The sequence below is a fragment of the Macrobrachium nipponense genome, chromosome 37 (genome assembly GCF_015104395.2).
Source record: "Macrobrachium nipponense isolate FS-2020 chromosome 37, ASM1510439v2, whole genome shotgun sequence".
NCBI classification, from domain to species: domain Eukaryota; kingdom Metazoa; phylum Arthropoda; class Malacostraca; order Decapoda; family Palaemonidae; genus Macrobrachium; species Macrobrachium nipponense.
Genome location: NC_061097.1, coordinates 36,656,314 through 36,668,750, shown reverse-complemented (window position 1 = coordinate 36,668,750; position 12,437 = coordinate 36,656,314). Strand labels below are relative to the sequence as shown.

The following is a 12,437-nucleotide window of genomic DNA, read 5'->3' as shown; positions in this document are numbered from 1 at the left end:
TGGTCCTCTTTATATTGATAGGGAATTTGAACCTTTATAACTAAAAGTTTTTCTTGATTTGGGTTATCCAAAGCATTTTGCTCTGAGCTCTTAGAATCTGTGATCCTCTTTATATTGATAGGAAATTTGAACCTTTATAACTAAAAATTTTTCTTGATTTGGGTTATTCAAAGCATTTTCCGGAGCAAAAGGTAATTACTACAATCCCAAAACTAGGGAAAAATTAAGTTTCACTAACACTTTTATCTTATCATATCACTAATCATAATCTGCTGCTCAGAAATTCTTACAACATAATACCTTATCCAGAAATTCTTACAACATAATACCTTATCATCCAGAAGTGTGAAATTAGCCTTGAGTTATAAGAATTCTGTAAGCAGTTAGGTTATGAGAAACCGACATAAATATTTCTATATTTTTTCGTGTACATAGCTATATATACTACATACATACTAATGCAGACTTTACTTTTCCATTTAAAAATTATAAAGTGATATCAAATTATTAATGTTTTTTTTAGCAGCTACCTGACATTGTGTTGAAGTCTCCCACTGTTACCTTACAATGCAATTTGCCAACTGAATTTCCATTTGCTCTAATACTCATTTATAATCTTCCTCTATGATTTGTTATGTATGTCTCTTTATTTCCTATTGGCTTATGTCCTGCCACCTTACTAATCACGTCCCTCACCACAATCCCAATTGAACAGAAAGCAAGTCTCAAAACGGGATTACCAGCTGCTACACTGTTGAAGGTTCTTCAGTGTCCCTTCTGTAGCCTCCAGCTTCATTACTTGCTGCCCAGGACTTTTTCTTCATTCTTTCTGGGCTCTTCTTCCTACCTCAGTACTATAATTTTAGTTTGCCTCAATTATCATTTTGACTACATCCCTAGGACAAACCCTGTGAATCTAGATGCATGATGTGGTGGTCTCATTAACACATGAAACTTTAATCCTTGAGAGCTTGTCCAATGAGCTCTCAAGGATTAACATTTCATTTGTTAATGACACCACCACATCAAACATCTAGATTCTGTGATAGGTAAGGTGGCAGGACATAAGCCGTAAGGAAATAAGGAGACATATAGCAAATAATAGAGGAAGAGTATAAATGAGTATTAGAGCAAATGGAAATTCAGTTGGCGCATTGCATTGTAAGGTATGGTACCTGTGGAAAACTTGCCAAACATCATGAATATTTAAAGGTTCTAAATGCAGATTCTTCCCCACCTTAATTTTTTGACTGACAATCTTGAGACAAAAGAGTGGTGCTGGTGAACATAGATTTTTTTGTTTCTATGTTGCATGGAACCAGCAACAGCTTTACATGACTTCCAAACCACGCCGAGAGTGAAGTTCTATCACCAGAAATTCACATCTCTCACTCCTCAATGGAATGGCCGAGAATCGAACAGAGAGCTGGACTATAGGTTAATTATCTGTTTGATCTTGTTTATTATATAATTTATGGTCAAAATGTTAAATTACTTCCATAATGTTATTAATTTGTTTATCAACAGCTATACTGTACAATATTAAGCATAATGAATTCTTATTTTTTCACTTTTTATATTCAGAATAGAAAAAAAATGGAAAGACAAAACAAATCCTTGAATAAACCACTTTAATTGTAGTATACATGTACACAACTCCATGTGTGGGAAAACAAATTTTTCAGTTCTTATTTGAGTGAGGTATGAAAAATGTATGATTTAAGTACATAAAAACATGCAAGCCATTTTTTTCAAGTCTGATATCGCTCGTGTCTTTTTTTTTTTTTACGGTAAGCCAACAGTTGGAATCAACGTTACTACAGCACAAAGGCACATACAGTATATATTATCACGGTACAGGAATGTTGATATCACCTATGGCACAAGTTATCACAATGGCTCCAAACAATATTGCTAGCAACAACAACTAACACCTGGAATGTAATAACAGTAAAATCATGAAAACATTACACAGAGAACTTTCAAGTCAAAATTATTTGAAAATTGTCATAAAATACCTAACCTTGATGCTGGATGCTGTTAAAATCGTAAAGCCAACTAAACTCCAAACCTTAGTTCATTTTAATTGAAAACTTACCATATAGTTTTAGTGCCAAAGTCCCCTAATACTCCTAAGGGCACTAATATCACACAGCCTTGAGGTTATGGTACTTCATCACTACACCTTTGTAACAAGTACAGTATTCTGTAGATATGTCACGTTGTCAACAGTTAACACTCCACAGAGAAAAGCTACAGTAATTTACCCTGAACCAAATTCCAAAGTTTAGAGATATTGCAACTGCTAAGTAGTATGGAAGCCAATAAATATTTAGGAAGCAAATGGACTGTTTAGAAGAAAATATTAATGCAAAATACAATCCCTACTCAACAGTGGGTATAAAAAAAAAAAAAAAATCTTGCACTTATTTTTCAGCGGTAATCTTAATTCATAACCATCTAATAACAGCATGAAATTTTAACAATATAAAAACATCAACCCTGAATTTTGACAGTAACTGGGCAGCAATTGCTGTCAGTGCACATAAATATACTTGGAAATGTTACTCAATATACAGAAACTACACTTTGTTAAATATTCAATTCACTGTAGAAAGATCTGCATCAATACTGCCTAAAGCTCGAGGAATATAAAGCTTTTATTCTGTGTGGTTGCCATCACTGTCCAAGAAATTATTAGCTTATGTGGAACTCTCCAAAAAACCATGTCAAGCATATTCTGATAAAAACCTGCTATTGGTAAAAATAAATTTTTTACTTCATATCAGCCTGTTGAACTTTTCTTATCACCGAATTATTGTGCTTGATAAGACATTTTATTTTAATAAAATAATGCTTCAAGCCCACTTCCAGCATCATTTTAATAAGTTACAATTGCCTAGATTTAATAAGTTACAACTGAGCACTACAGGTACTAAATTCCACAATTGTTCATACAAAGAATGAACACTCTTAGAATTCAAGGAAGTTATTACACTCAATTTGGTTTACAATTTTCTTCTACATTCAGTGAAACTAAAAAGTGGTTTGATGGCAATGAATTTTTTTTCTTTAAACCAACTATTTCTTATCAAATATCAGTAGTATGTCTGGTTAACTTTGTAGTACAGAGTTTTAATTAACTCGGTGAATTTGTTAATGGGAGGAGCTAACTCCTTTGTTCAACCTATGCTTTAACTCATAGCAGAAAAGGCAATATCTTACAGTGGCAATTTTGAAAGAAGTTTGTTTCAATCTTTCTACAAATGATATATGATCTACATATACATCAATAAAATGACACCAATTTATGGCAACTTTTACCAAATTGCATCCAAGCAATCACTTGGTTTCCATCTGCATAAAGTACTTATTTATTTGGTCTAATATAATTTTGCAAAAGCTTTGTCTGCTTCCATGGTAAATTTTAAAAATTTTGCTTAACCTACAAAAGTTATTACTAGCCATCCATATGCAGGTGATGTACAGCACAGCAAACCAACAAAACACTAAACACAACAAAACATCATTACACATTTTCTTTCAAAATTGAGATCTTGAATCACAATCAAAAGTTTATAATCCTATGAAAATTAAAATGGGAATGAATAATTGTGTTACAACATTCTTAGAATTCTAAACACTCAAAAAATTACAAATAATTATACAGAAATCCAAAAAGTACACAGAAAAAAAAAAAGCTGTACAAATCAGATTCACCCCAGTAGTTCCACTATTTGGAAAATAAGTAACTTCTACACAAAAACATTTACCTTTCAATCCGAGTTATAAATTAAGAATACACAGTGGTTTTGAATTACCGCAATAAACTCACAACTATAAATTCTTCATAAAACTCCAACTCTTCATAAAACTCCAACTCTTCACTACACTTAACAATAATGCACGCATCTGTAAGTCTGCACAAACCTAATACAGTAGTCAAATAATCGACAAAATACTTTAATGAAGCCAGTTTTTCTTTTTTACCCAATTCCCTGCCAGGAAGCATTTAAAAATATTTTGCAAAATATAAGCAAACTATTTTTCAGGTTATTCCTCTATCCATGCTGCTGAACTGCACCATAATGCCATCTTTATTTAAAAAATGGGCAAAGTTTAATACTACAACATGGGGAAGAGGAGACAAAATCATACCTTTTTACAGACTACAAGCAAAATAGTACATTAGAAAAAACAGACATCTTGGCAAATTAATTCAAAAATGAAACCAAGCCAAAGTATATTGCTGGCATTAGACAAAGTATGTAAATAATATATTCAACAAGAAGAAATATACTAAAATGTGTAACACTACATGACATACCTACCTTGTCAATTTACTGAATAAAGATAAAATAAGTCACCAAAAGAAGATGATCTGTTTTCAATATGAATAACTGAAGACACCAAAGCAACTCCTTTCTGTTTCTGAAGTGTGGTTGCTTGCACTAGCGTTCATGACCACTGAAATTTTTGATAGTACAAGGCAATAGAAGGCAGCACTTTTAAAATGAAGAAGACTGAATGCCAGAGGCAAATGGAGTCAGCCTAGTATCATTAGGCACTGACAATGCACCCTTATTCAACGAGTAGAGCTGGCTTTTTTTGCACACACTCTTGATTTGTATTACACCTCTATAATTACCATCTAACGAGAATCTCTCCATAAGATTCCGCGAACGGATGAGCAGCATATCAAGTGTTTCTCCACCTGTCAGTCATCTGCAAAAATAAAATGAATGAAGCTAGTAATTGATAACAAAAAGTCATATATGGAGGTACAGTAATAGAAATGAAAGGGGTTGCAGCTAGGGCAGAAGGGATGCTGCAAAGAACCTCAAGTAATGCCAACAGTGCACTGTCAGCACTACCCCCTTAAGGGGCTTATCTCTTATATGCAAGTCTTCCTAATTATCAGTTTGTCAGTTCAACAGTAACAATATGAAATCATCAAAAAGCTGAAGTGCTGTAAACAGGCCACTAGAGTATGATTCTGGGATTACCAATAAATGGAATTCTGAAAAGTAATAAAAGTTGCAAAACATTCTTTTATCTGGTAATATGATCAATTTATTCAAGCCATTAGCAATGCTTAAAGCGCACACAACATCCACTGGTGCACTATAATGTGTAAGACATGCATTTCATTGAAGTCAAATATTGTATTACACAGTTCTTCTGTAACTAATCATTTTCACTGAGCCACGAGTGGTCACAATGAAGTCAGATTAGTGGAGGTTCACCTGTATTATCCAATCATATTTTATATCCAAGCTTTCAAGTACAGGAGTGAATGATAAAATGATCAAAGAAAAAATTACATACTTGAAAAGTATAATGGAATTTCATGACTAATGACTTGGAAGTGCGTTTGCTGGGAAGATCTTCATTGATGCAAACTCCTTCAGAACCTGAAAAGATAACCACAGTATTTCAATGTCATAAACACAAACATTTCATAATACATTGCATTCAACGTCAAGTTCGAAACTTTTATTTAAAAAATCTTTCAGTACTGTCAAAATGTGTGAAGTCAGGGCAGACCACTAAATTTTGTTCAATATGTTCACAGTTTTTAAGCCTTTCAACACACTCATAAAAGTACACAGTTCATGTAAGAAACTTCAAAGATGCAGCTAATATTTAATTGGTATGAAGCCAATTGCTACAAGCAAAAAACATCAAACTTGTACTAAGTTGTGTCCAGAAACAAGAAAAAATATCATAAGTACTTGCACCACATAATTTTTCCCATCCAGTTTTGAAACTCATCCCTGTCCCCCCAAAACTGCATCATCTTTCTAACACTGAAAGCAAAAATCATTAATATGGTTCTTCATGTGATAATCACACAACTTCCTTCATGCAATCAAGTCTACAATGTTAAATCATTCACAGTTCTTTCAACTTCCACAAACCTGAATTTGGATGCCAAGTATTTAGGCACATTCAGAACTGCCATAAAAAATTCCTTGTTACCCATGGACCTGATCAATTAGGACTGAAAAAAAAGGAGGGGATCATACCCCTGAAGCTATCACCTAGTTTGTTAAAATAAAAATAAAGAAAAGTGTGTTGAAATGAAGAACACCGACACTCCAGGTGTCCAATCCTATTTACACTTGACTTTCATCCATTTCCTCTCTCCCCAACAGGATTGTGTATTTCAATCTATTCTTGGTATAATTTTTACCATAACCTATGAATGAGCTGGACTAGCCTAAAACATTTAAAATTTAATCTATAGCCTACTAGAACTATAATATACATAATTCTAAATTCTGGGTTAAGTATTTACCAATAGCACCCAAATAATTTTAACCATCAGTGATGAATGATACAGAGATCATCCAAATTTAAGTACAAAAGTCATTTTAGGTTTTGTTTACTAGTGTTTTAATTTTTCATTTTAATTACATAATGTATTTTTTCGGAGAGAGAGAAACACTTGACCAAGTGTCACTTTTTTAAGAATTATATACATGACTTATTTTTTGGGAGAGATAAATACTTGACCAAGTGTCACTTTTTTAAGAACTATATATATGACACTACTTTGTCATTTATTTTTTCATATTTTTCCTAGGTATAACTACTTTTGCATTGCAAATGCTAGGTAATTTATATGGGTGTGCTATGTCTGAAAAATTAAGACTATTGCAAACAGTTATTTTGGCAATTTTTTTCTGGGGGAAGTGCAAAGTTGTCCAATCTCTTCATTTCTACTCATTCCACATAGATAAAAAGTGATTCTGGGAGCTTTTTTATGCTCTTGTATAGAGTAGTCATTCAGCTGCAAAATGAAACAAAATTGAGCAGTCTACCTTTAAAATTTTTGTATCTTAAAAGAAAAAGAAAAGAAAAAAATAGAATTTGTACTAACTGCTTTTCTTCCGGGAAGAAAAGCAATAAGCACAAAATCTCTCTCCTCTCTCTCTTTGTCATTCATTTTTTTTCATATTTTTCATGATATGATTACAAGTTTTTGCACGGAATAATTAGTTTAATTTATTCAGGTGTGCTATGGGTAAAATATAAGTTTTATTGCCAAGGTTTTTTTGGGGGGGACGTGCAAAATTTCCTGGAATCTCATAATTTCTACTTACGTATTATTCCACTGACACAAAGTTATTTTGGGGACCTTTTTTTGGCTTTTGTGTCGAGTAATCATTCAACTGCAAAATGAAACAAAACTGAGCAGTTCTGCCTTGAAAGCTGTCAGTGCTACATGTTTTTGAACAAAAAAAGGTATGAACCTTTTTTACGCCTACCACTCAAGTCATTGCTTCTCCACATAATTAATTGTTTAAACAGGTTTAAGTAAATGGGTTAAAAGGCTGAAGCCATTCCAATAACAGCAGTAAGTTTTTCCAGTAAAACATACCAAAAATTGGCAGTTTTCTTCCCGATCAATTTTTTTTACCTTGAAATACCACCTCTGTGTGTGTGTGTGTGTGTGTGTGTGTGTGTGTGTGAGAGAGAGAGAGAGAGAGAGAGAGAGAGAGAGAGAGAGAGAGAGAGAGAGAGAGAGAGAGAGAGAGAGAGAGAGAGAGACCTGCAGTGACAATATGTAGTACAGTAATATTTGGTAGTAGAGTAATATGGGTTTTTGTTCCTTTATCAAGACCATTGTGTTGCCAACTTTGAAGTTTATCAACATTGTGAAGGTTATACGAAGTCACAGTTTGGAAAAGAATATGTGCAATTACATTACAATGCTATAAGTATCTTGAATTTAAAATTGCTATTCCTTGTAGGACAACTTTGGCTTGTATGACATTTTGTGGTGACCCTTTGGCCTTCAAATGCATTGCTGTTATCCCACTTGGCTCCAGTTTACTAACTTAATAAGTCCGTTGGCCAATCCCTCTGAAAATGAGACCCAGTAGTCTGCTTAAACTGTATTTTATTTAGTTATACAAGTTAAATGCAAGTAAGTAAGCAGTAACATTAGTTTTTTTACTCTTTATTCCCCTTGGTCTCTTCCTTCGATGCCATTCAACTTCTTTAAATCTACCCTGCACCAATTTTCACCTCTCCTTTTAGAGTAAATTCTTAGACAGAACAGATTTGCATGCATTTTACGGTCTCATTATTCTCAGAACTGGAGAGTTTATTGAGAAAACTTGCGCGTGATGCATACAGTCTTCTTCAACAGAGTTTACAAGTGTACAGTTTGTGTACAGTTTTTACTTAATAATAATAATGGGCCTTCATGATTTCCTGTAAACTGACACCTATCTTCTTCAAATACTTAGTTTCTTACCAGCACTTTAATGCCTAATTTTTACTCATCCTCATTGAGAATTGAAACATTTGTCCTTTGGAGCAAAAGTTGTTCAAAATTATGCGTGATACTACTGAATAACTTTCCGCTACTTAAGTAGACTTGGAAATCCTGTGTTAATAGACACAATGAGGGAAACAGGATTACTCCAACATTATGCGAGGCTTGTGTGGCAGTCTGGAATAAACTTCAGGAATTATGTTTTTAGTGTAACCAAAGTAGCTATTTAGTATTTCTTTTAATTTATAAGAAGGTAGCACAAATTTGCAGAGAAGAATTTGCTCTAATCACAAAACAAACAAGCCCTTTTTCCAGGAGCTCAGTAATCTGGAGAATTAATATTTTACAAATACTCAGTTACTGTATAATTAAAATGACAATTTGTCGAAAATTGCATTTTTCCTAACTATACAAACCTGAGGTCCTTTAACAATAGGAAGTAGCTAGCGGCAGCTGGAACGGTCGTAAGCTTCGAACAAGGGGAGAACGGTAGTTAACTGCTTGTCCGACAGTGGGAGGTAAACAAATCACTTTTGCTTTTGGCCCATGCAAAATACGCAGAGTGAGGGGTGGCATGAGGAGGGACTATATGTAAAGGACCTCAGGTTTGTATAGTTAGGAAAAATGCAATTTTCGACAAATTGTCATTTGTTCCGATACGTAATACAAACCATCGGTCCTTTAACAATAGGAAGACTCACTTCTTGGTGGGAGGAATCTGAGTCTTTTGATGAACAGACTGGTGTTCGTCCATCCCTGGAATGCCTCCCTGGTCGTAAGAGCGAGGGAGGGATCCAAGCCTCTGTCCGATTGATCGGGGTGTGCACCGCAGGATCAATGGTCAGACCTCTGGGCCGAGTACTAAGAGAGAGGCAAGCGTATCTCTTCGTACCAGCAAGCAAGAACTTGTTCCTGTTTGCAAGAGGCAACATAAAGTATGGGTTGTCTCAAGCTGGCATCCACTTCCTCCCCCCCCCCTTGTTGAGGAAGTGGTGGATATACGCTCCTATCCCTAGTGAAAGGGATAGGATGGGGCTCTGTTGAGTAGCTCACCTGCATCTTGTCCTAATCCAGCAGGGTGACGACCGTGTCCCTCTAACCACAGGTAGAGGGGAAGAAAAAGATGGGAAGAGGAGCCAGTCACACTCTCATTCACTCATCCATTCTTACGGTCACACCAGGACTCGATGCTGTTCAGCCTGCGAGGGTCTGGGTTCGCTACACAACGTGTTGAGCAGCCACCACGGGTCCCAAGGAAAAAGATCCAAGGACCTGTGGGCAATATCCCGAAGGTAGAAGGAAGGGCATGTGGTCTGGTTGGACCAGACCCCTGCTTCAGTACCTGCGCCACGGAGAAGTTCTTGCGGACAAGGCAGCATCTCCTTCGCATCGAAGGCGGTGAAGTCCATTAGGGAGGGGATTGTGAACGACTCGAACCAATCGTCAGGGACCGAAGGGTTCTGAGTCTTCTGCATGACTTCGCAGGAGAAGTCATGCAGTTCCTCAGAGGAAAAGAAGGAAATAGTCGCATGACCTATTCCTCTTCTCTACTTCGGTGATGTCCAGTACCCATACTGGTCTGTCCGTTTGCCACGAAGTCTCTCGCATCCTCCTATCCCCATGCAGCGAAGTTCTCGGTAGTGGATAGGACACCGACACTCCATGGTGGGTGTCAATGGTATGGGTACTGTGACAAGCTATTAAAACGAAGTAATGATTGCTGTGTAACAACCGAACTAAGTCAACAGCGTAGTTCGTAACTGACTCGGCCGCTCTGACAGCTGCCGACTGACTGCGTTCGGTAGGAGGCAAGTTGTCAAAGCATCCGAGTAAGTCACGTGACCTTCGCCTTAAAAGGGTTATGCCGAGAGACCAAACAAATAATGTATTTGTTTGTCACCAATGCCGGACAGCGAGGTGATGATTCTCTTAAGGCATGTGCCCAACAGGCGAAAGTCAATTGCCTTCTAGAGACCGAGGTCCCTGAAGGCAAAACATCTCATGGTTGTTGAATCTCAGCTAAGGAGAAACAACACTATGTACCGTTGAAGACGAAGGTAGATATTGAATGCAACCTACGTCTTCACAGACGAATCGAGAGAAGGATTCTCAAGATTCATAACCTGTGCTTACAAATGACTGAAAACGCTAACCGCTATTTCATTGCTGTCCGGTGAGAAGTCGTAGTTGCAATGAAAGCGGGGCGTTCTTCAGTAATGAAAACACAGGGGAAAACCGCCTGAAGAACTGCTTCTCATGGGCTGAACATTTGGAAGTAGAGCTGTCAGGTCGGAGAGTAGGCGATGTCTTCTGACACATCTCGTAATTCGGGTTGAACAATGAACAATTGTACACCTACGAATACGAGATATTTTGAAGACAAACTCAGATGTCTGCAAAATCATTCGCATTATCGCAGTGCGATGCAGCGGGAGACTTGTACAGACTTCTGTTACCGTGCGGTAAACAGAAAGATGAAAGAGTCCAAGAGATATCTCTATTGAAAATTCTCGCAATGTCGAAGGCGATGGAATCTAGCGTCACAGCAGTAGATGGTCCTTCATTATTGCGAGAATCCCCATTAATCAGAGACCTAAGTCCATGATTGTTGGGCAGAGATACGGTTCGGTAGTCAATCAAACCAGGGGAGAGAGAGACATAACTGACCGTGCATCTCGGAGGCCCAGCTGATACTGAGCTGCTGTCAGGCAGTTCAATACACAGTAGTTGAGCCTGAGCTCTCGCCGACTCGTCATCCTGAGTTGCCATGTAATCCATTATTCCATGAAGGAATGCGTTCGGCTAGAACTACCGAGCATAAAAGATATGCTCGAGCAATTATATTTAGGCGAAACGAATTTCGGTAAATATAAAAGTTGAAATGGTGTTGTCGTGACAAAACCATAAGTATATAAAATTGAAACTGAAAACTCCTGGGAGTTGCAGTTCAATTAGAATACTTCTCTTCTAAGTCGCAATCCGTAGATAAACTAGGATATGCGCCTACCCCTCGGACAATTCAACTGCTTAGTAGAATCATGTCACGAGGTTAATATACGTAGTATATTTGTAGGATTCTGAACAACGATCTCCATCCTAAATTCTTTCCTTCAAGAAAAAAAAAAAAAAATAAGGATTGGAGATCGACCACCTTCGATCTCTATCAAAGAGTGAAGGAGAAGTCTTCCTCGAAGGAAAGCTTCAATGGTGAACAGAATACTAAGACGATAGTTCAAGCCAAACTGGATATTCCCGTCCAATCTTCTCTATTCCAGGTTGGTCGCCTACTGTAAGATAGTTTCTTTCAGCAGCAGTCTTCTTCCCAATGCTAGAAATTCCAGGAATTCGAGCATAGGCGAGGTTCCCGATTATCATGTAACATCGGGGATTCTCGTCTCGCTCACTTTAGACCGTGGTCTCGCCTAAGTGTTTGGAGATCGTAAAAAACTCGAACACTCTGAATGCGCTAGAAATTCCTTAGAATTCTAAGCAGTCTGCGAAACCCCCACCGAATTCGTCAAACGATATCGGCTGGTGGTCCTCTCGATTCCCGTAGAAATCGAGAATGGGGCAGGATCCCTCCTCAACGACCGGGGCTTACGTCAGGTAGGACCCGAAGGTCCCCCGGGTAGCGCAGTCCCGAACGTGGGATCCTACAGAGAAATCTCTGTAGGATCCCTCCCCTTTCCCTCGTAGCCGTAAGGAGAGAGGGAATGGGGGAGGAATTGGATACTCGCTCGCCTTCCCAGTGGAACTAGCAGTTGGAGAAGAATAGGAGCAGCCATCGCCTTGCGGCGATGGTCTCTCAGAGTCTGGGAAAACGTATCGTCAGGAGAAAACGTTTTCCCCCGCGGAGGGTTACTAACTCTCACTGTAGGTAAGGGTCTGCCGCCACTGTGAACGTCGTCTGGGTGGGGCTGATCGACACCTGACAGGGGAGAGCCGATACCGTCCTCCGACTCATTCCAGTCCTCGTCGAGGTCGAAACCTCTCAGGAGGACCGAAGGAGTATTTAAATACGGTGTCCGAAGACACGTAGAAACGCCGCTGTCGCAGTAGAGGAGGTGGAAGTAGCTTGATCGACCGGCCAGAACTGAGAGAGCCTTCTTGTCCGGAGACGAGAGACTCTGGTTCGAGACAGAATCGG

At 37.9% G+C, this 12,437-nt stretch overlaps 1 protein-coding gene across 2 annotated transcripts in view; it reads right to left on the bottom strand.

The window, feature by feature from the left end:
* Positions 1-1,617: 1,617 nt before the first annotated feature.
* Positions 1,618-12,437, bottom strand: part of LOC135209134 (uncharacterized) — a 594,318-nt gene continuing 583,498 nt past the window's right edge. For both annotated transcript variants that reach the window (XM_064241784.1, XM_064241785.1), the window contains 2 exons: positions 5,329-5,414; positions 1,618-4,725 (listed from right to left, as the gene is read on the bottom strand). In XM_064241784.1, coding sequence (XP_064097854.1) covers positions 5,355-5,414 — 60 coding nt within the window. In that variant the 3' untranslated portion in view covers positions 1,618-4,725; positions 5,329-5,354. The remainder of the gene's footprint in view (positions 4,726-5,328; positions 5,415-12,437) is intronic.